This window comes from Mesoplodon densirostris, chromosome 10, assembly GCF_025265405.1.
Source record: "Mesoplodon densirostris isolate mMesDen1 chromosome 10, mMesDen1 primary haplotype, whole genome shotgun sequence".
NCBI classification, from domain to species: Eukaryota; Metazoa; Chordata; class Mammalia; order Artiodactyla; family Ziphiidae; genus Mesoplodon; species Mesoplodon densirostris.
This window is the reverse complement of record NC_082670.1, coordinates 60400257-60425717: the sequence shown is the minus strand read 5'-3', so window position 1 is coordinate 60425717 and position 25461 is coordinate 60400257. Positions and strand designations below refer to the sequence as shown.

The following is a 25461-nucleotide window of genomic DNA, read 5'->3' as shown; positions in this document are numbered from 1 at the left end:
GGTGTATGTAAAACACTGCTGTGTAGATGAGGGACTAATTATTTTGTTACCATGACATTATGTTTTTAATTATTTATGCCTATAAAGTGTCAAAATTTTTTTTTTGTTACACTAATTTGGTTTACCCTCTAAATAAATAGCTTTCTCTTCCTTAGGAAAATGACTATTTCCTTGTTTAATAACAATGATAATGATATCAGTTCCAATCACCTTCCTCTACTGAGGTCTATTAGATGCCTGGTACTTCCCTTCTGCCACTTCATTAATCCACACAAAACCCTGAGGGTGGTATTATCATCTCCACATAAAATGAGGACACAGGTTCAAAGAAGGCAAGTCACTGGCACGAGGTCACACAGCTGCACGGGGCTCTAATCCAGGCTGTCTGGTTCTACACGCATGGTCTTTCTACCATCCTCACTCCCTCATCTCATTTCATCTGGGAAGAGAAGGGGCTAATTGTTTCATGGGAATAGCCAGGAGCAAAACATGGATCAGTGCTCTCCCCATTCTGTGTACCATATGGAAAGGTACCTCTCTGCCCACTTCAAAGTAAGATGGCCTCTCACCCTGTGACATCACAAAACCTTTGGCTGGAAAACAAGTATCACATGACTGGCATCAGAGACAGGATGGAAAGGAATCAACAGAGGCCAGTCTTGTGATCTTCAACTAAGGTTTTCTTCTATTGCCATGGTGGACACTGCTGATGCCCTGCCCAGATACCCTGTACTGGGTAGGTATAGGCAGAACAATGGCCTCCCAAAGATGTCCATGTTCTAATCCCCAGAACTGGTGAGTAGTTATGTTACATGGCAAGGGGAACTCAAGGGTGCAAATGGAAGTAAGGCTGCTAATCAGGTGACCTTGAGATGGGAAGGTTATCCTGGTTTACCCAGGTAGGTCCAGTGTAATCACAAGAATCCTTAGGAAAGGGGGAGAGTCAGGACCAAAGGGATGGTGGTGTGAGAAAGATGTGACCTGCCACTGCCATGCTTCATTGCACTGAAGATAAAAAGGGGTCACAAGCCAAGGTGTGGGCAGCCTCTAGAAGCTGGAAAAGACAAGAACGTGGATTCTCCCCTAGAGCCTCCAGAAAGGAATGCAGCTCTGCGGACACGTTGATTTTAGCCCAGTGAGACTCACTGTGGACTTCTGATCTCCAGAACTATAAGATAATAAATCTGTGTGGTTTTAAGCTACCAAGTTTGTGGTAATTCGTTATAGCAGCAAAACCTTACTAATAACACTGGTGGTATGTGTGCTGGCTGCTCATGGCCCACAGCTGCCCCTTTCTTCAGAAAATTGCCATCGGCAGAACATGAGCCACTTTACTCAGGGGTTTGAAATGACCTCCATCATGGGAGGAGGAGGGAAGCCCACTGATACCAAAGGCTGGCCTCAAGGAAGGACCAACTGGTGAAACTCATGCTCCAGACTCCTGCAGGATCCACCTAACACCACTTCCTAGTTTAGTTCCTCCCCTTCTCCATCCGCTTCTCTCTCTCCCTCTTGTCCTGAGAGCACCCTCTCAATAAATTACGTGCACTTGAGTCCCCATGTCAGGCTCTGCTTCTAGGGAATCCGACCTGAGACAACTGTCATACTCAGAAGAGGTGCTGGGCCATGGGAAATGGGTACTGAAGGGGAAACGGGGGGCTGGGAAGGGTGGGTTTCAGGGTTGAGGAGCTGGAAGGTGAGATGAACGACATATCAGGCCCACACTGGGCCCTGGCTCCCAGCTTGGGAAACAGGCTCTTGATCTTAAAGTGTTCTTCCCTGAAGCCTTCACGGCCAAGCCCAGCGCTACAGCATCCAGGCCGTAAGTGAGCAGGAGGTAAGGCGTGGGCCTGGCATTGGGACCCCACGTGGGGAAGGCCTGTCTCTCACACCTGTTACCCTCTCAGTGGCTGTCCAGGCACTCTAGGCTTTGCTTGGCTTCATATCTGCAGGATCAGCACCGTCTCAAGAAGACAGTCCCCATCTCGGTCAGCCTTGCATCGTTTGATTTCCAGCCTCATTTCCTCTCTTAATTCCAGCCTCCTGCCCTTCAACTTCTCCTAGGGTGGGTACATCCTAACTGCCCCTTGAGAGCACACATGGGCGTCTCCTTCCCCCTTCTCTCTTGTTCTGCAGTGACCCGTCAATCACCAGGACACGCTGCTGTTCTTGAAACAACGGGTTTCAATTCACTCTAAGTTCCACCCGAAGTACCTTTATGGTTTCCTCCATCTGTTTGGTCACTGGGTTTCCACCATGGGACAGACAGAAGAGTGTTAACTGCAGAATTTCTGTGCGCCTGGCTCTCAATGGCTCAGGTCTTCCTTCTAGCTGGGACGTTTTATAGGTCATTCTCTTCATCTGGGCACAACCCCCAAGACGCTCAGGCTATCACCATTTCTCTGAGGTACCAGGAGTGAGTCCTTTTCGGGTCCAGAGTTGTAATCACCAGTCTAACCGAATCCCCTGTCCTGCTTGGGTCAGTGCCTCCCTGAGGTCTCCTGCCTTCCACAGCTGCCTGTCTCTGTCACTCACCTGTAGCTCACCAAGCCACAGACCCCCTGCCCAGGCGACCCCAGATAGACACGGCCACGCATACTGGAGAGGACCCTGCAACGCGTCACTCAGATCTCCCTGCAGAACAGAGGCGTTCGAACCCCAACTGCCCGGCACCTTGATTGCCTCCCACGGATTCCTTCTCCCTTCACTGCCCTTAGCTAAAAAGAACTGCTCTGTTCAAGATTTTGCCCCCTCCCCAGGGGCTGCCCGTACCCAGTGAGAGGTGATGCAGGGGTACAAAGTCCCAGACCTCTGGCCTCAACGCGAGATGACTGTACGGGGCTTGAGAGCTCCCCGGGGATCGGCTGGGAGCTTTCTTCCATCTGTACCACAACCCAGTGTCTCCCTCTGCCCAGCCCTGCTTCCCTTACCTGTTGACACATACTGTTACCCCAAACGCTCCCAAACCACCCTCCTGCATATCAGACAGGCTCAGAGTCTGTCCACGGGGACCTGGACTCAGGTACACCCCTCTCACCTGGCTTTGCAGGGATGCAGGGACCTGGACTCAGAGGCAGAGGGACGGCTTACCCACGATCATGTGGTTGCAGACATCACAGAAAGTGGGCTTCTTGAAGATGTGCTCCTGAAAGGCGTGGGCCTTGCCGCCACCTGGGTACAGGCCGGCCCTGGTGACTGTGGACGTCAGGCATCCGGGGCCAGGGAGCAGACTGGAGCTGGGGCTGACCTCCGAAAGCATGTCTGCCTGCAGTTTCACATCGCTGTTGGTTCGCTGGAAGAAGTTGTCAGCACTTTTGCTCCGTAAACTCTTGGTCTTGAAAGAAAGTGATCGTTTTAGTTTCTGGAGCTGCAATGCAATGACAGAACAGACTTACGATCAATAGTGCAGACTCCTGCTGTGGGGCTGAGGCCTGCTCCATGGACTGCTCTGTTTCTACGGACTTCCTCAGCCCCTGGGGAGGCTCACAGATGTCCCTGAGGGGGTGGGTGATGTCAGCAGCCCCTATTCCACCGCCTGTCCCTCCTCTCTGCCTCCCTACCCTCCCACCCACGTGTTGTCAAAATATCCCACTGCTTTGGACACCATTTGCCTTTTGAATTGGAATCACTGGAAATATTAATTGTATGAACTCCTGGGCTCAAAGGCTGGGTCCCTCATGCTGGGGTCTCTGCTGGTCTTTCTCTGCTGTGGTCCCTTGGCAGCCATCTGTCTGTTCACACAGCAAAGCAGAGGAGGCCACTGTCTGACTCGGAATTAATCTGGCTAAAGTATCACAGAACACAAGCCGGAACTTCTCAAGCCTGCTTGGGTCCAAAGCAGTGTGTGTGCGTGTGCGTGTGCTTGTGTGTGTGTTTGAGGAGGGCACGGTGTGAAATTATCCATTTGACTTTCTCTGCTCCTCCCTGTGCCCTGCCTCTAGGTTTTGGTCATGGCAAACTAGACCACTTCTCCTTTGCCTTTGGGACCCATGGAGTGGAAGCACACGGGGCTGGAGGAATCCTAACTCGGTTTGGTCCAGTCTGTACCTCCAATCTAGTTTTCACATGGCAGCCAGAAGGGTCTTTTGGAAACAAGATGTGAGCCTGTTGTTTAAAATCCTTCACAGAGTTCCCTTTGTTCTTTATAAATTTAAAGAAAAGCTCCTTGCCATGGGCTCCAGGGACTGGTAGATTCTGGATCCCAATGACAGCTCACACCACCGTATTTTGCTCTGCCCATCCCAGCCACAGTGGCCTTTTAAGTCTCTGGCATTTATTATGCTGGTTTTTTTTTTTTCCTGCGGTACGCGGGCCTCTCACTGTTGCGGCCTCTCCCGTTGCGGAGCACAGGCTCCAGACGCGCAGGCTCAGCGGCCATGGCTCATGGGCCCAGCCGCTCCGTGGCATGTGGGATCTTCCGGGACCAGGGCGTGAACCCATGTCCCCTGCTTCGGCAGGTGGACTCCCAACCACTGCACCACCAGGGAAGCCCCATTATGCTTTTTAATCACCAGCCCTTAGTGCATAGTTTCCCCTCTCCCCAGATAAAAGAAATGAACCACTTAGCAGCTGCATGACCTGTAGTAGGTCACTTCACTTTTAAGGCAGTTTTCCTTTTGTGATTGAATATCCATGCCTGTTGCCTGGAATTAATGTCTAAGCCCCAAAGCTGTAGACAAAAAAGTGCTCATCACACTATTCTAATAAAGGCCTCCATCAAGTGTGCTCAGACACCCCTACTGGACACACAAGATGTCTTGATCTGGCCTTGCCGAGTCTAGCCACCTAATCTAGCCATCAGCCCCCCAACTTCTCCCACAGAAGATCAGGAAGATGTGGTGGTCTTAGTGCTTGGGGTGGATGCCACAGTTCTCTACCCTTCCCCTTCCCATGCCCCTCTGCAAGGTGACCTCACAGCTCCTCCCATCAAAGCTGGAGTTCCTCGAATCTTGTTGGTTTGGGGAATTTAACCAACAGCAGGCAGCAGAGCAACTTTAAGCCACTTCCAAGCCCAAATCTCAAGATGCCCTGTATGCTTCTGTCTGCCCTCTTGGAAACCTGCCAAACTGCCATATGCACAAACCTGATATAGCCTGAAGGACGATGAGAGACACACAGTCCAGAAGCCCCCGTCACTCAAGTGACACCCCCAAACCAGAGCCACCCTGCTCCCTGCAGGGAATCAAGAAGCGTAGATGAGACCAGGAGAACTGCCCAGCTGAGTCCTGCTCAAACTGTCAACCCATAGAATCATCAACTAAAGAGATGGCTGGTGTTTTGAACCATTAAGTGGAGTATCTATCGTGTGTACACAGCAATACAGTGCTGTTCTCCCCACCTTCCAAACATGTGGTGGGATTGTGCCTTGTTGCCCATTTGAAGTTGGCCGGGACCGTGTGAAGCCAGTGTTCTACTTCAGGGAACTGTATAGCGTCGGGTGGGAACACCCTGCAGGGCCCTCTAGAGAAGCCCCACTAAGACCAGCAATGGGGCGTCATCAGCCCGAAAGGGCTAGCCTGAGAAGCAGCAGTAACCTACATAAAAGGTCAGAAACTATGGGCCGCCAAGACTCTTGTCCCTTTCCCTCCACCCTACAGCCCAGACCCAGCAGAGGGGCTGGAACTGCCAAAGGATCAGGAAGGAGGAGCTCCTGGGTTATCTTGGAGTGTTTGTTACTGAACTGTAACCTAGCGCATCCTCACTGATACAGGGGAAGGGAGTCACGAGCCCTTGGGAGCACAGCACTTATTTTGAAGACGACCCTCCATCTCCAGCAAAGCTAACTGCGAGGGGGCTATGGAGCAATCGCTCTGTGAGACTGAGCCCCACAGAGGTGAGGGCCTGGAACCAGCAAAGGAGCAGAACACACCTTCTGCACGTCAAGTCCTTCTGGCTATAAATTGGACTGACGCTGGAGGAAGGGAGACTTAGACAGGAGGCGAGTGATTCAGATACACACGCACACACATACATATACATATATAGTAGGATAGTAAGAGGTTCAAACTACTAGGTATAAAATAAATAAGTTGCATAGATGTAACGTACAGCATGGAATATAGCCAATATTTTATAACTTTCTATGAATATAATCTATAAAAACATTGAACCACTATGTTGTTCACCTGAAACTAATATAATATTGTAAGTCAACTATACTTCAATTAAAGAAAAAAGAAGTTGAACATAAGTATCTGAGTCTACATCTGGAGACTTTTCCATACCCTGGTTCTGCTATTTTGTATTCTGTTAACTCAAGAAAAACTTAGTTGTTGAAAAAAGTGGCTAATGGATTGTCAATTTACAGGCTGAATCCTTTGTGTATTTCATACACTGTTTCTGATCCTTGACTTTTCATTTTGAAAGCACTGCAGAACCCCTCTAAAGCTGCACATTAGATTTATAGGAACCTAGTAAACGGTTTTTGCTTTAATAGCAGCTTGGAGAATCAGAGCAGCAAATAGTATCCCAATTCTGTTTAAAGCCCCATCTGACGCTTTCTCTGGTTTTAACAATCTATTTAGCTAAAGATAAGGGCTAAGGGCAGTTTCTTTCCTCAAATGAACAACAGATCTGCTTCTTTCAGATAATTAAGAAAAATCCCCAGAGTTAGATTACACCAAATGAGGAAAAAAAAACCTACTGATTTTAAACATTAGCTATTAGGTGTTAGAAAATTATTCTGAATTCTTCAATTCAGCAGGGCTCTGGATTGCTCACCTATGAAAGGGCAACATAGTGAAAACTGCATGACCTATTTTTTTTAACTTGTTATTTAAAAATAATTTTAGTAATACAAAGATTGCAAAATAGTAGAATCCCCGTGTAACTTTCACTCACTTTCCCCTAATGTTTACGTCTTACATAGTACAATATAGTAAATTGATTGTAACCAGGCAACTAACACTGATATAAAACTGTTAACTAATCTACAGATCTTATTAGATTTTTCCAGTTGTCCCATAATGCCTTTTTTTCTGGTCCAGGATCCAATCCAGGATTCCATATTGCATTTAATTTCATTTCCTTAGTCTCTTTGATCTATGTTAGGTCTTCAGTCTTTCTTGTCTTTCATAACCTCTACCTTTTTGAGGTCTACAAAACAGTATTTTGTAGAATGTCCTTCAATTTGGGTTTGTCTGATGTTTTCTCATTATTAGATTGAGGTTATATATTTTCAGTAAGAATAGGACAAAAGTGATGTGTTCTTCTCAGTGCAGCATATTAGGAGGTACCTGACATCAGTATGTCCTGTTATTGGTGATATTAACTTTGGTCAGTGGGCTGAGGTGATATTAGCCAGGCTGCTCCACTGTAAAGTTACTCTTTTTCTCTTTGTAATGAATGAGTTTCATGTAGGGGAACTACTTTGAGATGATGTAAATATCCTGTTTCTCATCATGCATTTGTCCTCTAATTTCAACATCCATCAATGATTCTTGCCTGCAAAACTTATTACCTGGTGTTTGCCTAATGGTGATAGTTTATTCCCATTATCCTTCTATATTAATTAATTGGTATTCTCCTCCTCTTCACCTATTTATTAATTATTTGTTTCTATTAGTATGGACTGATGGATCTTTGCTTTATTCTGAGTTACAATTTCCTACCACCATCATTTTGTTACTCTAATTGTCCCAGGTTTGGTCACTGGAAGCTCCTTTAGGTTTGAATCTGTGTCCTTTTCCACATGCCCTGACTATCTTTGAAGACTTCCTTACTTGCTAACACTACAGGGTTCTCCAGGCTTATCTTATATTTTCCCTGTTCCAGTCTTGCAGCCAGCATTTCTCCAAGGAGCCCTGGTTAGTTTTGTTAGGGAATGGTACCTATGAACTGCTATCTGGGCAGAAAATAACTGCTCAAAATTTAATCATTACCTAGTAGTTTATAGGTCTTTTTATTGTTATGTACATATTTTATAGATTTATAAAAACTTCATCTGCCATTTGTATAGCCAGGAAGAAACGAAAATGGATTTTGGTGAACAAATGCAGGTCTCTGCCTCAAGAAAATACTAGAAGCAATCAAATGTCCATCCATAGAGAAACAGTTAATTAATCCAGTACCCCATTTGATGGAATATTAGACCACAATTAAAGAGTGAGTTACATCTCCCATGCTTTTTTTTTTCACTCACAAGCCTGAGTTTAGTGCTGTAAAATGAATATCTGCCCATGTATCTCCCCAAGTGAGATGAAACCTTTCCTCTCCTTTTCCCCTCAGTTTGTCATTCATCTTTGACTTTATTTACTCAACGCATCTACGGAGGATGAATTTAAAATTTTATGGAGTCAAAACTGATCAATGCTGCTGCTGCTGTTAACGGCCGCCGTTTGCTGAAGATGAACTATTTGCTTGTTCTGTGTGGTTCCTGAGGCTGCTGTCTCAGGCAACTAATGATAGGCACTTAACATTGACCTCCCTTCTAGCTCAAGACATAACACGAGGACTCTAACAACATCTACCTGACTCCCAAAGTGATCAAAGGCGACTTTCCTCACTACATTTAGGCAGAAATTCCAGATCTTGAAAAACTCATTTCATTTAGAAATGAAAGAACATAAAACATAAACCAATAATATGGTGTGTGTGAAAACCTCTAAAACATAAGTAAATATTACACCACTCAGGTGGTAAGGGAAGAACATAGCTGTGAAAACGCTTACTATTGGAATAAAAAGTAAATTTTATATACACTCTGTGCTTTCAATACATTTGGAAACATATAATCTCTGAAAAATAAGACACGAAAGCTGAGATGATCAAACTCAGTTAGCAAGGAAGGGATTCGCTAGAGTCAAGAAAAGAATTTGTAGCAAGCAGTAAATACCACAGTAAAATTTAAAACAGGAAAGGTAATAGCAAAAAGGACTCACTCTGCAGAAAGGTGATCCTACGATGTGGGGTTATGTTTGAGAAGCTCACATAAAACACAGGACTTATTACAAAGATACAAGAAGATGAAAATCATTAGAGAAGACATAAAGAAATAATTGGATCCTGAAGAAGACTTCAGAATGACTAGAACGGCAGCATTATTCAAAGATAAAAGAGAATTCCTGGGCTAAATGAGGGAAGAAGACAAACCCATCAATAAGGGAACCACCATGTGTCGGGTCAGCCTGGTGAAAAGAGATATCTCTTTTCCTGCCAGCAGGTTCAAGTGTCCTGTCAGAACGTCAAGGTGTCAAAAGAAAAGGAGGACATCCAAACACACAGGCAGGAAAGTGGGTCACCCATGAAGAAAGAAACCTTAGACTCACTTCAAGTTTCTCTTCTCCAATGTGAAACAATGTAAGACAAAGTTATGACCCAAGTATTCTCAACCCAGACAAATGACCACTCAGGAGCAGAGAAAACAAAAGCATTGGAAAATATGGAAAACTCGAGGCATAAAAGAACTTGCACTTGAAACAATTTAAACATGGTTAAGTTAAAATGACTGGTATAAACGGTTCACAAAGACAATTCACCTGTTATAAATACTTAATGAAACAGATGACATGTAATTTAGAACAGATGACACGTAATTTAGTTTTAACAGTAATAAAAATACCACGAGTTGTAGTAACAAAACACAAGTAGTGAGGGGGTGGAGGATGGAGGAGGAAGCCAGCTTGTGCTAACTTCCTCATTTCTGTGGAGGAGAAGTAACAAGACAACAAGCATGGTATTAGTTACAGCTGACACTTGAGTCCTTCGGATGTGTCACATACTATTCCTAAAACTTCACGTGTATCATCTCCTTTAATCCTCCAATCCACCTCATCAGGCAGTTGCTGTGTGGCACTGTTCCATTAAACCCACCCTACAGCTCTATGAGGGACTATTATTCCAATTTGTAGATGATGTCCTGGGAGTCAGAGTGGTAAAGGACATACTGTAAGTGATAAAGCCAAGAATCAGTCCTGCTTACTCTGACCAAGCCAGGCATTTGCAGCCAACCCAAGCTGACCATGTTCCTCCATCCTCACTTAAGGAATTTCAGCCATAAGTGACCAAGGAGGATATACTTTCCTGCCTCTGAGCCTCTGTTCATGCTGTTTCTCTGTCTGGGAACACCCTCTCACCCTTGGAGAAAGCCACCTGCTATGTCAGGATTGTCACAATTGGAGTTCATTTTATTTGTTTAATTGTTTCTTGTCTCTGTCCTTAAAATGTGAACTCCATGAAGGCAGACAGGTTTTCTGTCTTGTTCACTGGGGAGACCTTTGCAATTAGTGTTGAAATGCCTGGTACATAGGAAGTGCTCAAATAGATCAATGAAGACGCCTCCATCATTCCAATCAGAAGTAATTGCTCCTTGGGTCTACCATAACATAATGCTTGCATCACAGGTCCAGTTCTTATTTCAATTTGTATCGTATTCACTCCCTTTTTGTGTGTCTCCCACACTAAATTTGTAAATTCCTTGTAGATTGGATTAGGTCTCAATCAACCTTATATCACTCTCAAAGCAGCTCTCAACCTTTTTTTATTTTTGTAGGACTCTACTTTTTTTTTTTTGCCCCCCCGCCCAAGGCAGACTCTGTTAGCTGTGTACCCAATTTCCAGTCCCTACTTCTCTTTTCCTCACAAAACCTCCATTTTTTCTTGGAACAGCAGTGTGTCCAGCTTTCCTGACCGTTGGAAATGGCTTATGACACAGTTCTGGCCAAGGCAATGTACATCCAATGTAGATTTCTCCAGAGTTTTGCTTTCCTGATAAAAGAGGGAAGACTTGGTTGCTCCTACCTTTCTCTCTTTCCTTCTTGTCTTGAACACAGACGTGATGTCTAGAGCTGCAGCAGCCCTCTTGCTGTCCCATGACAATGGGGACATAAGCCAACAGGCCAAGGTGGCAGAGAAAAGGAAGATCGTGATGGCTTTGCTGAGTAGCTAAGCTAAGGCCAGCAATTTCTTAACTCTAGGCTTCTTACTATGTGAGAAAAACAAACCCATACTTGTTTAAATTACTGTAAGTTGGACTTTTTGGTCCCTTTAACTAAAATTTTCTTTAACTTGTCCAGCTGATATTCTTAACTGGTACAGCACTTACATGCTACCCTCCCATGGGTATATGCAGATTTTTGACAAACCCAAACTATTATTGCAGGAGAGTAAATCACTGCAAAATTCTGAACTATGAGGAGAATGAGACTCCAAAAGGTTAAGTGTCTGCCCACAGTTATGCTGACAGTAAGCAGCGGAGTCGGAATCAAATTCAGGTTTCTCAAGACTGCCAAATCCATGCTTGTGCCCTGCCCTTGTCACCTCATCACAAGGTATATGTGTGCCACTTGCAAAGCCATATCCCTTGGCTTAATGGAGATATGGGGCCTCTGATCACTGCCTTTCAAAGACCTCACCCTGGAGGAACACTCTCCTGGGTGTAGCTGCCATGGTTTCAATTCCTATGATGAAGGTGCAACTTTGTTGGCCAAATATTGCCTGGCTGTCCTGGATACTTCTTTTAAGGGCCACTTTAGAACATCCCCACCAGCACCCTTTCATCCTGGTCATCCTCCCAGCCCAAGCTGGAAATACGTTCTGTGTGTTTGAGGAATGCCAAGGAGCTTGAGCACCGGTGACTAGGACAGACCGAGAGGGAGGTGAGGAGGCAGAGGATAAAGATAAGGTTACACACGCAGAGGCTGGTCCTGCAGGACCTCAGAGGCCTTGGGGGAGGACTTTGCATTTATTCTCAGTGTGATGGAAAGTCACTGCCTGACTTTGAGTGATCTGTATCTGTAAAGCATTGCACTGGTTTATGCATGGAGAAAGGACTAACATTTTCATAGACAGATGATGGCTTAAGCAAGGGCTATGGCAGTGGAAATAGTAAGAAGTGGTGTGTTCTGGGCATATTCTGAAGTAGGGTTTCTTAGTGAGTTGGATGTGGTGTGTGAGGAAAAGAGAGAAGCCAGAGATGAATCCAAGGATTTTTGTCCTGAGCAGTTGCCATTGGAGAAATGGCCATTTACTGGGATGATGGACAGTGGGAAGAAGCATGTCTGATGGGGAGAGGAGATGAATACTGGGCATTTGTTTTTGATGGGCTAATTTTGAGATGACTACTAGAGATCCATGTAAAGATGTGGTTAAAGAGAGTTCAAATCCCCTAAATTTCCAGTCCCAAACATCACACCGATTTTCACCATCCAGAGGCCAGATGCAAGGCACCAGAATGAACTATGTGGGCTCTGTCTGAAGATGAAGACAAACAACAACCAGGAATCCAAACAAACACTCTGAGATTTTAGCTTTTCAAACTCATTTTGCTGCTGAACCCATTAATATGTTACCAAGAAGATAGGTGTGTTTGTGAGAAATATACTTACCGATACTATTTTAATGCAGTGCAGATAATAGAGAGAACTGCTCCCCTTTAAGACTGTCTCCAAAACAAACAAACAAAACACAAAGACACATATAAATATGGTTGTTCTGCAGCATGGTAATGTAATCAGCGGTTAGAGGGCTCTGGGGAGCTGACTGCCTGAAATGGTCAAGCTGTCTGGCTCTGAGGCCTGGTTTTGATTTCTAATAGCTCTATTAACCTCTTCATGAATGGAAAACATAGGCTGTAGAGATATTGCAAAGAGATAATCTCCATAAAGCTTTTAGCACAGAGTCTGAGACATAGAATAAACCCAATAAATATTAGCTATTATCACTTACATTCACAGAAACATGTAATACAGACACACGTAACCCACTGAACACACAGTTTCACACCTGTGCACTGAGAAACACACACTAGAAAATCTACATTTATGGTCCATACGTGCATAGATACAGAAAATGCTTTAAATTTTCTCATTCCCTTGCTGCCTGTCTTGCTTGCCTTTGACTTGATAACATTCCTTTTTAATGATTTTCAAGAATGGAAGGATTATTTTCTTTTCCTTGCAAGAGCTGGCTATTACTACTGATGCCTGCCATGGCTCAGGGCTTGCTGTCCTCCTGAATGAATGACAAATACCCTCAGCAAATCACTTTCTCTAAAAATAGACCACCCCAGATGATGTTTGGCTTCCATTCTCATTTCCATATACCTTGAAAAGAAAAAATTCCATTCTTGTTAGAGACTAACTGCTAATCTATCCCAAGCAATGTGACTTGAACGAATCTCTCAAGTTTTGCAAAATGCCCTAGTTTTGCCTCATCTGTTTATTGGATTTATGTAAAATATAAATGGAAGGCTGACAGATTTCTCCATATTCTGCCTGTTGAATGTTCATTCTGTTTGGCTTTATGGAACCGTTTACCTAGAGTATTTTACCTTGATAACTTAATGCGTGACTTGCCTTCTCTACTTCTTCCTCCAGATGCGTGTGAATGGATTGAGTGGCTCCAAGATACCTTTCAAGTTATAGTCACTGTGCAGAAGCAGATGAATTGTTTCGGCATTATTAGCCAACTAAACTTCCGATGGACATAATTCCCCAAGAGTTCACTTGGTTTTCTGGGTCAAGGACCACACGGTTTATATCATCCATACTGTTGGGATGCATGTTTATGGCAAAACAAACAAACAAACAAAATTAAAAAGAACATTTAGAGTGCATTTTATATGGGGAAAATCAATACTGTTGGCCCAATATGCATAAACCAGCTAAATTCTGATTTGGATCACCCTGCTCCCTTGATTTGAATTGGAGAGAGGCACTCACTCAAGATCTTAACGCCAAATCATTAACATCTCCTCTGAAGTCTGTCTTGGCACATTTACTCTGGATTTTCAAACCAGGGAGCACTGAATCTAGAAGACTATAGGGAACATGTCAAATCTATACTTATATCCTTCTAGATGCCATTCAGTAAAATCAGGGGCAATGGATTTTGCAAATTTCATGCTGGTAACTTTGACATCATTCCCTGGACAGAGGTAACTCCTCTCTGTGTAACTGCTGTTCTTATCATTATCTTCATCAGCATCATTAATATTTCCAACTACAGTATGTAAAGCAAGGGAACCACAATACTTCACACTGATTCACTCTGCTCTGGGGTGGGTGCCACAATTTAAGATTGATATCCCCCCAGCCACATACAATCATTTAGGTACCTATGACTGCAAGTGCTAGGAAACCTAGATTCAAACTGGCTTAAGCATAATGATAACTGCTTCACATAACATGAGGTCGTAATGCAGGAGTCACTAGGGATGGCTAATTCAGCAGCAGAATGACATCACAGAGGACTCAGGTTCTATCAGATTACTCTGCCTTTTTCATCCCAGCCTTAAAGCTGGCTTCCCTCATGGTCAAAAAAATGGCTGCCAGCTTGCAGATATTCAGTAGCAGGAGGGTGATGGCATCTCCCCTTATGTCTGTTCTTACCAGCCTGCCTGGAAAACCTTTCCCTCAAGCTCACCATCAGATTTCCCTTCTTATTGGCCAGAACTGTAACCACATGTCCTTCCTAAACCAATCACTGGCAAGGAGAATGATCCACTTAGACCAGTCAGGATTTACCTTCTTGGTGCATGGGCTGAGAACACTGTTTCCTGAAGAACAGGGCGGTAGAGAGAAGGGTGGGCACCAGAGCAGTATTAGCATTTTATCAGGAAGGAGAAAGGAGTAAATGGCTCTGGAGTAGGCAACTAACAGAGTGTCGGAAACGTATGGCGCTCCCTGGTGGAGACCGACTGAACTAGCGGTAGATGAAGGAGGAGGAAATGAAGGGGGAAGGAGGGGGCAGGAGAAGAAGATAACAAGGCCTTAGGGGAGCCAAGAGCACATTATGCCCTCCCCTACAGTATGGGAAGGACCTGTGAATATGATGGGATAGTCACTTCCTTGGTTAGATTACACTGTATGAGAAGAGTGATGGGATCATCACTCCAGGGTTATTACTGTGCGGTGTTGTATAAAACGCCATCCTAGCAGGCTGGAGTGAGACCGTCCTGTTGAAGTAAGCTTGAAGAAGTAAGCTTCCAGTTGGGACCAAGGTGGCTTCTAGTTACTGAGAGCATCCCTGGCCTCCAGCTGGCAAGGAAATGGGGACCTTAGCCACGAAGCTGCAAGCAACTTAATTCTTCCCACAACCAGTGAGCTTGGAAGAGGACCCCGAGCCTCAGGTGAGATGCTAGAGCTGGCTGACACCTTAACTTCATCCTAGGAAGATGCTAAGCAAAGGAGCCGACTAACCTGTACCTAGATTCCTGACCCACAGAAACTGTGAGGTTAAATAGATGTGTTAAGGTGCTAAATTTGTGGTATTTTGTTATGCAGCAACAGAAAGTCATATACCCACTTTGGACTGTCAGATGAGAGAAATAAACGTATTCTTTGTGTTAAGCCGTTGAACTTCGGTGGTTCATAGCGGTGTGTTACCTTAACTAAATAAATACAATGGCATTAATGAGGCTGTTCATATAAAGGCAGTAAAAGCCCCAGGAAATGCGCAGGGACTGTCTCCTCTGGAAATCTGGTCATGGAGGCGGTCTCCTGGGGCTGTACCCGCTCTTGAAATGGAATTCTGAACAGCTATGAGTTATTAGTTGTCACCCCCAGGTTACAGCACTTTTCGTTTATGGGACCTGGCTTGTCCCAATTAATTAGAATCTGTGCCAGAAATTAAAGCATGATACCTTTGAGAACCACTGGGACTGTCTGTCACATTTATGCAGCAGGAAAGGTCTTGCATTTCTGGCAGGTACTAAGGTGTTGCTGTTTTTTAATAAAACAAGCAATAGTCTACCCAAATAGGGAAATAGGATGCCAGCCTGTTTTAGCTGTAAAATGTCATACAACTTTTTGAATAGACCTAATGGCTCTCATTTAAGTGAACATATAGTATATACCAGGTACTGTGATAGAAATCTATACATGCTTCCTCATGTAATGTTTGTCTCAACCCTGAAAAAGAAGTAATATAAATCCCATTGTATTGATGAGGAACTTGAGGCTTAGAGAGGTTAAACAATGTACCTAAGATCACAGCTTTCGAATGGCAGAGCCAAGAATCAAACCCAAGTCCGTGTGATTCATTTATATACATATGAATTCATTTGTCATTCATCCAAAATTCCATTTCCAGGCACCAGTGAATTTCTATGAATTTACTCACATATAGTTTTACTGAAAAATTTCCATCAAATGAATATATGACAAATATCATATGATACTGCTTATATGTGGAATCTAAAAAAAAGGGTACAAATGAACTTAGTTACAAAACAGAAGTAGAGTCACAGATGTAGAAAACAAACTTATGATTACCAGGGGATGAGGAGGGGAGGGATAAACCGGGAGATTGGGATTGACCTATACACACTACTATATATAAAATAGATAACTAATAAGAACCTGCTGTATACCACAGGGAACTCTACTGAGTACTCTGTAATGGCCTATATGGGAAAAGAATCTAAAAAGAAAAAGAGTGGATAAATGTATATGTATAACTGATTCACTTTGCTGTCCACCTGAAACTAACACAACATTGTAAATCAACTATACTCCAGTAAAATTTTTTAAAAAATGAGTACAAGTAGGGACTTCCCTGGTGGCGCAGTGGTTAAGAATCCGCCTGCCAATGCAGGGAACATGGGTTCGATCCCTGGTCCGGGAAGATCCCACATGCCACGGACCAACTAAGCCCATGCGCCACAACTACTGGGCCTGTGCTCTAGAGCCTGCGAGCCACAACTACTAAGCCCGTGAGGCTAGAGCCTGTGCTCCACAACAAGAGAAGCCACCTCAATGAGAAGCCCACGCACTGCAACAAAGAGTAGCCCCTGCTCGCTGCAACTAGAGAAAGCCTGCACACAGCAACAAAGACCCAACGCAGCCAAAAATAAATAAATAGATAAAAAAAAATAAATTTATTTTAAAAAATGAGTACAAGTAACACTTGGGAAATCTGAATAAAATAGGTGGATTTTATTAATGTCAATATCTTGCTTATGATATTATGCTATAATTTAGTAAAATGTTATCACTGGAGTAAACTGGGTGTAATGTACAAGGGAGCTCTCTGTATTATTTCTTATAATGGCATATGAATCTATAATTATTTCAATAAACACTTCAATTAAAAGAAGTAAAAAATTTCCATCATCTATTTATTTTGATACTTTTTACATACATGAATTATCCTACACATTTTGTTCTGTGATATGCTTTTTCCATGTCAGATTATAGACAGAAATAACTGATTTTATTAATATTTCTCCATGCTGTGGATACAGTGCATTGTACTTAATCATTATAATAGTGATGGAAACTTGAGGCTGCCCAATTTTAGCTATTGCAAGCACTGCTTGAATGAATATTATCATACGTATATCTGCATGCACAGGTACATTTAATAAGAGTAATATAATAAAAACTAATATTGCTGGGTGCAACTTATGGGCTGGGTATTGTGCTAAGTGCTTTGCATGTGTTATGCATTTAATTGTCACAATTACCCTTTGAAGTAGGTTTCATTATGATCCCAATACTACAAATGAAGGGCTGTGGCTTAGAGAACTGCCACTAATTCCCCAAGAAGGATGGCGGAATGGACTTGCTGGTTTTCATTTTTAAAAAAATGCTGTTGTTATATGATTGGAATTCACTTGAGTTCATGTATTTATTTAGAGTGGATTGACATCTTTACAGTATTAGTTCTTCTCATCTAAAAAATGTCATGCCTTTACACTAATTTAGATCTCCTTATTTGCTTTCCATAATGTTGGCATGTTTCTTCACATTGCACATACATACTTCTTGTGAAAGATATTCTTCAGTATGTCATAGTTTTTGCTGGTGTAAAGAAAATTAATGGATTTTGTATTTTGAGCTTGTCATATACAGAATTGTCTTATATTAGTCATGAGAGTTTCATTTGATTATTTTAAACAGACTTTCATATGAACTGCTTGTCATGGCAATTTTGTCTCTTCATTTCACTATTTATTCTTCTTGCTTATTTTTCCATCCTGGCATTTCTGGAGCATTGTTGAGTAACACAGGCAAGCGTGAGCTTGTCTTGTTCCTCATTTTAAGGGGACTCATGATTCACTGCTACATGGGGTGTTTGCTTCAGTTTTCTGGTGGAGAGTCTTTAGCAAGTAAATACATCCTAGTGTACCAGGAATCTTTCTGATAATCGGGAATTCCAATTGGTTCTGCATCAGTAGAGTAAAAGCAATTTTCTCCTTTGTTTTTTTAAATCAAAGGAGGGAATTACATACATTTTAAATGCTTTGCTGCCCATGCTTTTTGGGGGTCCATTCTCCTTGGTTATAAGAAATTCATTTTTTAATATACTGATGGCTTTGTGAATGCTTTATGCAGTATTTAATTTGTATCTATGCTCTTTCGAGAGAGATGATGACTTTCTTTTCCGGAGTCATCCCAATGTCTTGATTTTGGATTCCAAGTTGAATGTACTCTTCCCTTAGAATCTGAAACCATGGTGCCTTTGACTTTTACACTCAGCATGATGTGAATCATTCTCATTATGAGAAGGTCACCTGTTTTTTAATTTCTGGAGACATTTAGGGATTTTTCTCTATTTTTTCAGTTTAGAAAGGTCATTATGACTCTGCTAATTGTGTATGTATAGTTCTTTCAATTTTACTTTTCATATCATTCTTATATTTTTGCTTTTACTGCTTGACACTTACTTATATTTGACTTTTATTGCTCACAAATTGCTTTCATTTTGAACACTTCTGAATCCAATTTTTTTAATTTAACTTTTTATTAATTTTCTTCATTTATTTTTCATATTTAAAAAATCCTTAAATTTTTTCTACTTGTTTTTTTAATTATCTTCTGACCTCCATTTCAGCTGTTGTGTTCTAGTGGAGATGACCCGTTGGCTTCCTGTTTCCACTTTCAGTATCTCCAGACCTTTCGCTTATAAATTATCTTTCCTTTTCTATCTCTTTTGGGAAATTACCCTACTTTACCTTCCATTTTACCGATGCAGTCTTCAGATTTGTTTGTTGTATTTTTCAGGCCTTGCATTAATTTTTTTTTAGATTTTGGAAATCTTATTTTTTTCCAAAAATTCATTCTTAACATTGGTTGTCCCTTTTTTTTTTTTTTTTTTTTTTTTTTTTTTTTTTTTGCTATACGCGGGCCTCTCACTGTTGTGGCCTCTCCCGTTGCGGAGCACAGGCTCCGGACGCGCAGGCTCAGCGGCCATGGCTCACGGGCCCAGCCGCTCCGCGGCATATGGGATCCTCCCAGACCGGGGCACGAACCCGTATCCCCTGCATCGGCAGGCGGACTCTCAACCACTGCGCCACCAGGGAGGCCCTGGTTGTCCCTTTTTTAAAAAAAATAGAAACCAATTCTTTTGATATCGTCACAATACTTCTTGAATCTCTCTGAAGATACCAATTAGAAAGTAATTTTATAGAGTTGCCATATGATCCAGCAACCCCACTCCTGGGCATATATCCGGACAAAATTCTAATTCCAAAAGATACATGCACCCTTATGTTCACAGCAGCACTATTCACAAGAGCCAAGACATGGAAACAACCTAAATGTCCATCGACAGATGAATGGATAAAGAAGATATGGTACATATATACAATGGAATATTGCTCAGCTGTAATAATGCCATTTGCAGCAACATGGATGGACCTAGAGATGATCGTACTAAGTGAAATAAGTCAGAAACAGAAAGATAAATACCATATGATATCACTCATATGTGGCATCTAAAATACGACACAAACCTATTTACAAAACAGAAACAGACTCACAGACATAGAGAACAGACTTGTGGTTGCCAAGGGGGAGGGGGGGTGGGGGAGGGATGGGTTGGGAGTTTGGGGTTAGCAGATGCAAACTATTATATAAAGAGTGGATAAACAACAAGGTTCCATTGTATAGCACAGGGAACTATATTCAATATCCTGTGACAAATCATAATGGTAAAGAATATATAAAAAATGTATATATATGTGTAACTGAATCACCTTGCTATGCAGAAGAAATTAAAACATTATAAATCAACTATACTTCAATAAAAAAAGTTACTTTAGTCATAATCCTTGTGTTATCTCTCATTTCTCTCGGTTAGTTTATTTAGTTGTGCGCACTGGTCCTTCTTACCTATGCTTTTGTTGTCTGTTCTTATTTATGGGTGAAAAACTAGCTTCATCACACAGGTAGCTGGGATCAACTTCCTCTGCAGATAAGGCTCTGAGTACATCACTCCCTGGATCCATCTGAGTTGGGAAGGCTGACAGGCAGCCTCTGCTTTAGGATATCTGGGTGGGGATCAAAAAGGCAGGATGGAGGCTCCCACAAATCCCAACGTATGGAGGGTTTTACTTTGAGATTTGAATGCTTTCATATATTTTATTCCTGGGTAGAGCTGCCTTCTGTCTTGGAGTTACGGTTTTTGAAGTCAGGAGTTATCTTGGGCTCTTCTCCTCTGTCTGGCCCCTGAATCCATTCTGGGTGACTTCCTAGGCTAATGCTTTAGGTTGTTTAGACAGAAGTCCAGAGGTGTTAGCCTCCAGCAGGAGCCTATACTTCTAGCTCTTTGCATCCTTGGGGAATGAGGAGGAATGACAGAGCCTCTGGGTGGGTAACTGCCGAGACCACCCTTGCTCTTTGCATGTGCTAAGTCTCAGCTTGGTGGGGGGATCTCCTGAGCTCTGCTGGGAACATCTGCTCTCATGGCTATAACTATTAACTCCAGAATCTGCTTTGGACAAGTTTTCTCTCATCTGCTTTCTCCATTACTTCAATGCTCTCTACATCATATCTTCCACAATTTCCTCACAAATTCTGGCCTGCTGATGGTATCATTTCTTGTTTTACCATCGTCATTGACATAATCTTTTAACCTACGTTATCTGTTATACCAATGGGATTTTGCGAGGAAAGGCAATTAAATACCTACCCCTGGTCTAGATTTGAATGACGAGTCTTTAACGACCTTTAAAGTAAGGCTGACCATTCACCTGGACGAGTTACCACCTCAGCCTCAGTTTGCTCACCCGTTGTTTGGATCAAATATTAACCTACCACAAATGGACGGTTGTAAGGATTAGAAACTGCATTCAAAGTGCCTGGGTGACAGGGACTCAGTACATGGCACCTGCTCTTACTATCTGCACTACAGTGATTTCGCTGTGCCTCACTGGAGGGGAACACTATACCTACCACTGGATGGACGGTGCGACTCAGCCCGACACGGGACACAACCTGCATAGCTTTCCTTACAGAAGAGCAAGAGCCAGCAGCCTTCGGCACCCAGCCTCAGCTACGCACAGAGTGGGGAGGCTCAGGAGAGTTAACCAATGGCTGTAAGCTTCTGGCTTCTCATCTGTAAAGTGGGCATAAAAACAAGAGCTGTTTGGGAAGGCTCTGTGCAGGTTAAATAAAATAAGGCCTGGAGAGTGGTATGTAGTTATCAGTCCTTCCTCTGCCCTCTTTCTCCTCTTTTCATATTCACTCTTCCCCTCCCCCTCCATCCTCCTCCTTTCCTTCATCCTCTCTTCCTGTGTTTCCACTATTATTGTTGTTGTTGTTGCTACTGAACCAGGACCCGGAGAACGTATTAATCCTTTTATTCACTAAAAATAGTTTTTGAATATTTACCCTTTCTTTAGCCTCATAAGGGAATAAAATTTGAAAACGGATATAGTGCTTTCCCTACAAGCCGTTACTGCTTTTGGAATGTAGATGTGGAAAAGGTAAACCAAAGAAGCAGCAAACCAGCCAGCAAACAACCAACGGGAACTTAGAGCCAGAACTGGGTACAAATTTCAGTGTAGACTCGTATCAGTCACATGCCCCAGGGGAAGTCACTTTGCTTTCCTTAGCCTTGACCTTTGTGGTTTCCTCATCAGTAAAATGAGGAAGAAATGGAATGATGTACACGGATCACTTTGCACAGCAAGGCCTAGGGAAATGTCCGTCCCCTCTCCCTTCCCCTTCCCTGGCTCTGCCAAACCCTGTAGTGGGGATGGCACTGCAGGGCCAGCTTCATGGGGTCACCACCTGTGTACCGTCACACAAAGCCCTGCACTGAGAAGAGCCCTGGGTTTGGTTTAATTCTCTGCTGTTGCTGTCGAAATTCTTAATAATGTTTGATCAGGGAGCTCTTATTGTCATTTTGCACTAGATCTGTAAATTATGCAGCTGGCTTTGCTTGCTGTGACACAATACACGGAAGAATCTGTATTTGTCTTCCCAGTAGACAGGGACGAAGCAGATTCCCACATGCGTGAAGGCAGCAGCTACGGAATCTTACGGCCAGCTGTCTGTGGCTTCAGCTCTCCCAGAGTCATTTCTATCCAAGTTCCCAAAGCAGCTGGCACAGGGCTCCTTGGGTTACCTGCAGCACTTGTAACTATAGCTCTGATTTGACACACTTACTATTTTCTATCCAGGTCTTTAAGGTAGTTCTCTGCAAGGTTTTGGAAGTGAAGCAACTTCCTGCCTTTCTGTTAATGACTTTTAAAGGAATGAGCATGTTTGGAGGATAATAAAACTTCTAGGAATAGGCTGGAAAAGGCAGGCTCATGCTGTGCACGGACTAGAGTATGTCCTCGAACGTGAAACCCCTGCCAAGGAGACGCACAGCTGGGAGGTGTCCCTGCCTCCTTCCTGAACCTTCGGTTGGCCATCTGTTCCTTTATTTCCAGAGGGGATAGAGACTGCTTTTCACAAGCCAACATGACTTCCAAATGGAGGGACAGCAACCTTTTTAGAGGTTTGATTTCCCGGTTGTTTCAAAATGAACCCCAAAAGTTGTTTGTAGGTTTGAGCAAAGTTATTCTTAACCATATATGTGAAGACCTCCTTTGCCTTCTTTATCCAAGTCCACAGCTGGGGAAGGAGGCAGGGGCTATGGGAGGGGGAGAGAGGCTGGGCCAACCCAGCGTGGTCCTGGCGCTTCCCTCCTTGCCAGCTGAGTTCACTCTGGCCATTTGTGGGGTGACAGAGGCTATGGCCTGAGCCCTTACATACACGCAGACTGTCTTGAGTCAAGAGAACATCTGTATGTAATTAAAGCCACAGCAATAAATTAAGAGGATGGGTTCCACAAGGATGAGGGTACCCACCAAGCACACCCGCCTTGTCTCTCGATTTATTGGCCTGTCATGGGGTGAGCAGTAGAAGCTTAGACTGGGTAACAGCCGTGGCCACCACCTCTCCCCCCAGACCCCCCGTTCACCCTCCTTCTGCCATATGATGCAGGTATGATGCAGTGGCGCGTTAGGGGGTAAGCAGCCAGTTCCCATGGCCTACAGCTCTTAACATGCTTTCATACGGTGGGTGTCTATCAAACTTTTTTCAAATGTAGCGCTCTTTTTCTGACTAAAAAATTAGCAAAATTCCTAACTGTAGAGCATGGAAAAGGGGAATGACTGCTCTGGCTGAAGCAGTGCAGGTAGAACCCCGAGGTAGTGGGTGCTGTTGGTGTCCTGCCCAGATCCTCTCTATTGGGGCCCTTGCACCCACCTCCCAGATGTCTAGGTTTGCAGATCATTCTTTCTTCCCAGAATTGCCCTCAGCTAATGGAAACTGTCTCCCCTGGGAGACTGTGCAATGTCTCCCTTCCCCTCCGCCGACCCCTGGGGTCAAAGACTGATTGGTACAGAGTAAAGCAGTCCTGCCCTACTGCCTTAAGGCCGACACAACCCTGTGGGGCTGTCTGTGCCCCAGAGCCCCGCTGTGGATTGGGCCAAGACCACCTGAGACTACATTCTTGATCAGCCCCATCTCTTGTCCTTTCCTGCTTTCCTTCCTCCTTGTAGGTTTCTCCTGAGAGTACACCCTCCATAAATTACATGCTTCTGAACCTCATGCTTTTCTTTTAGAGATATCAACTTAAGGTGAGGAGAAGGGGAAAAAAAAAATACCTCAGTACCTTCTGCAGCTACAGCAACTTTACATGTTGGAAATAGGCTTCCTCAAAGTTGGACCTATATGATTTGATGATTCTGACCACTGAGAATGAGGTCAAAGCTGTTGCTCTCCCCTTGGGCCTCTGTCTACCCCACAGCTGCTGTCCAGAGCCTGGGAACCAAGGGCATGGGCTCTAAGAATGAGATTCAGGCTCTCTGTGCAGCTGTCCAACCAGGTTGTGGACAAACTTACAAGGGAAGGTCCAATTAAGAACCAGAAAGGGTCCTGCCATGAAGCTAGATGGCTTGGCATATTGCTCTTGGCTCCTGATATACAAGCTTAAAATATCTCCCATCTTCAACCCCATGATTTATTACAAATTAGAGTATCAAGTTTTTTACTTCCTGCTGTCTGCCAAAGTCACCCTATAGGCAGCCTATAAATGGAACTTTGCCAAAATAATTCTAACCACAAGGACTAACAAACAAATCACCTATAAAACCACTGCTTTCTCAGACAAGTTCATAAAATTCATGAAATTCTAGAGCCCTTGGGTTATCAGAACCAGACTGAAGTTACTCCTTCTGGAAAAGAGACCATTCAGTGATTAAGAATCTGCACATTTGAGACGCTTCAGTGGGCTGAGCTGTGGTCTGAGTTGTGGTCTGACATGAAGCCTCCTGATTGTACATCGTGTTCTCTCTTTCATTCATCTGAAGAACCATAAACCACATGCTTTAATTTTGTAAGTTGGATTTTTTTCCTTTTGCTCTTTTTTTTTCTCTCACGCAACATATTCATGGAACATTTATTTTGATAATGTTACTGTACTTCCAGGCTATATACCTGAGGAGAAGAGATAGAGTCTGGTATAGCAATTAGAAAAAAATCACTCCATAGAAATTGACAATAATGAAAACTTCTATTTTGGAATTTATCTTTTCAAATGTTAACTGGAAGGTCAGATCCATTGGGGATGATCACCAGCAAACTGATCAACACATGGAGGATCCAGTACAAATGGATTAATGAAAAAAAATGGATACCAGAAACTTGAGCTTAATCAACTTGTCCTTTAAACAAGAATTAAGAAATATCAAACCTATCAGGAACTCAGCAACGGATTACGGAAAATGCAGCTAAGAACCAGAAAATGTAAGCAAAAAGTTCTGATGAACCAATCGCTATGTAAAGTCACTAAGTAAAGTCAAAACACTGAAACCCAAAAATCCTCTATTTACTTCCCTGATAGTCCATTGAGTTCAGTTTCTGTTTCCTCTTAAGGAACATGAAATTCCAACTAGTGTGATGATTTATTTTCCAATACAAAAGCAAACGAAAAGAAGCATGTTAGATGACTCAAAGTAGCCTGCAGAGAGAGGATGGTCTTTTTGTAGGAAGAGTATGAAAAATGTTACGAGTCAGACACAAGAAGCAGGAAGGCACAGCAGTATGGAGTTCATTAGTGCAAGAGGAAAACTGCACGCGAAAAGTTCAATAACTAGTGTTTAAAATGGTGATCCTGAATAATTAGGAAAAGGAAGTTACAAAAGCAATATAATTGCTTTGAAATTTACAAAGCATTTGCAGCTCTATTATATGTGAATGAAATTCCATGGGGCATATTCTACTTTTGAAAGTACGGAAGATG

The 25461-nt window shown here is 43.2% G+C and overlaps 1 protein-coding gene across 3 annotated transcripts in view; it reads right to left on the bottom strand.

Annotated features, from left to right (window-relative positions):
• The window catches only part of STAC (SH3 and cysteine rich domain), a 100356-nt gene that overhangs the window by 60854 nt on the left and 14041 nt on the right, over positions 1-25461 (bottom strand). For 2 of the 3 annotated variants that reach the window (XM_060110105.1, XM_060110103.1), the window contains exon 2: positions 3091-3367. In XM_060110105.1, the coding sequence (XP_059966088.1) occupies positions 3091-3367 (277 nt within the window). The remainder of the gene's footprint in view (positions 1-3090; positions 3368-25461) is intronic. The other variant, XM_060110104.1, reaches the window with a different exon arrangement.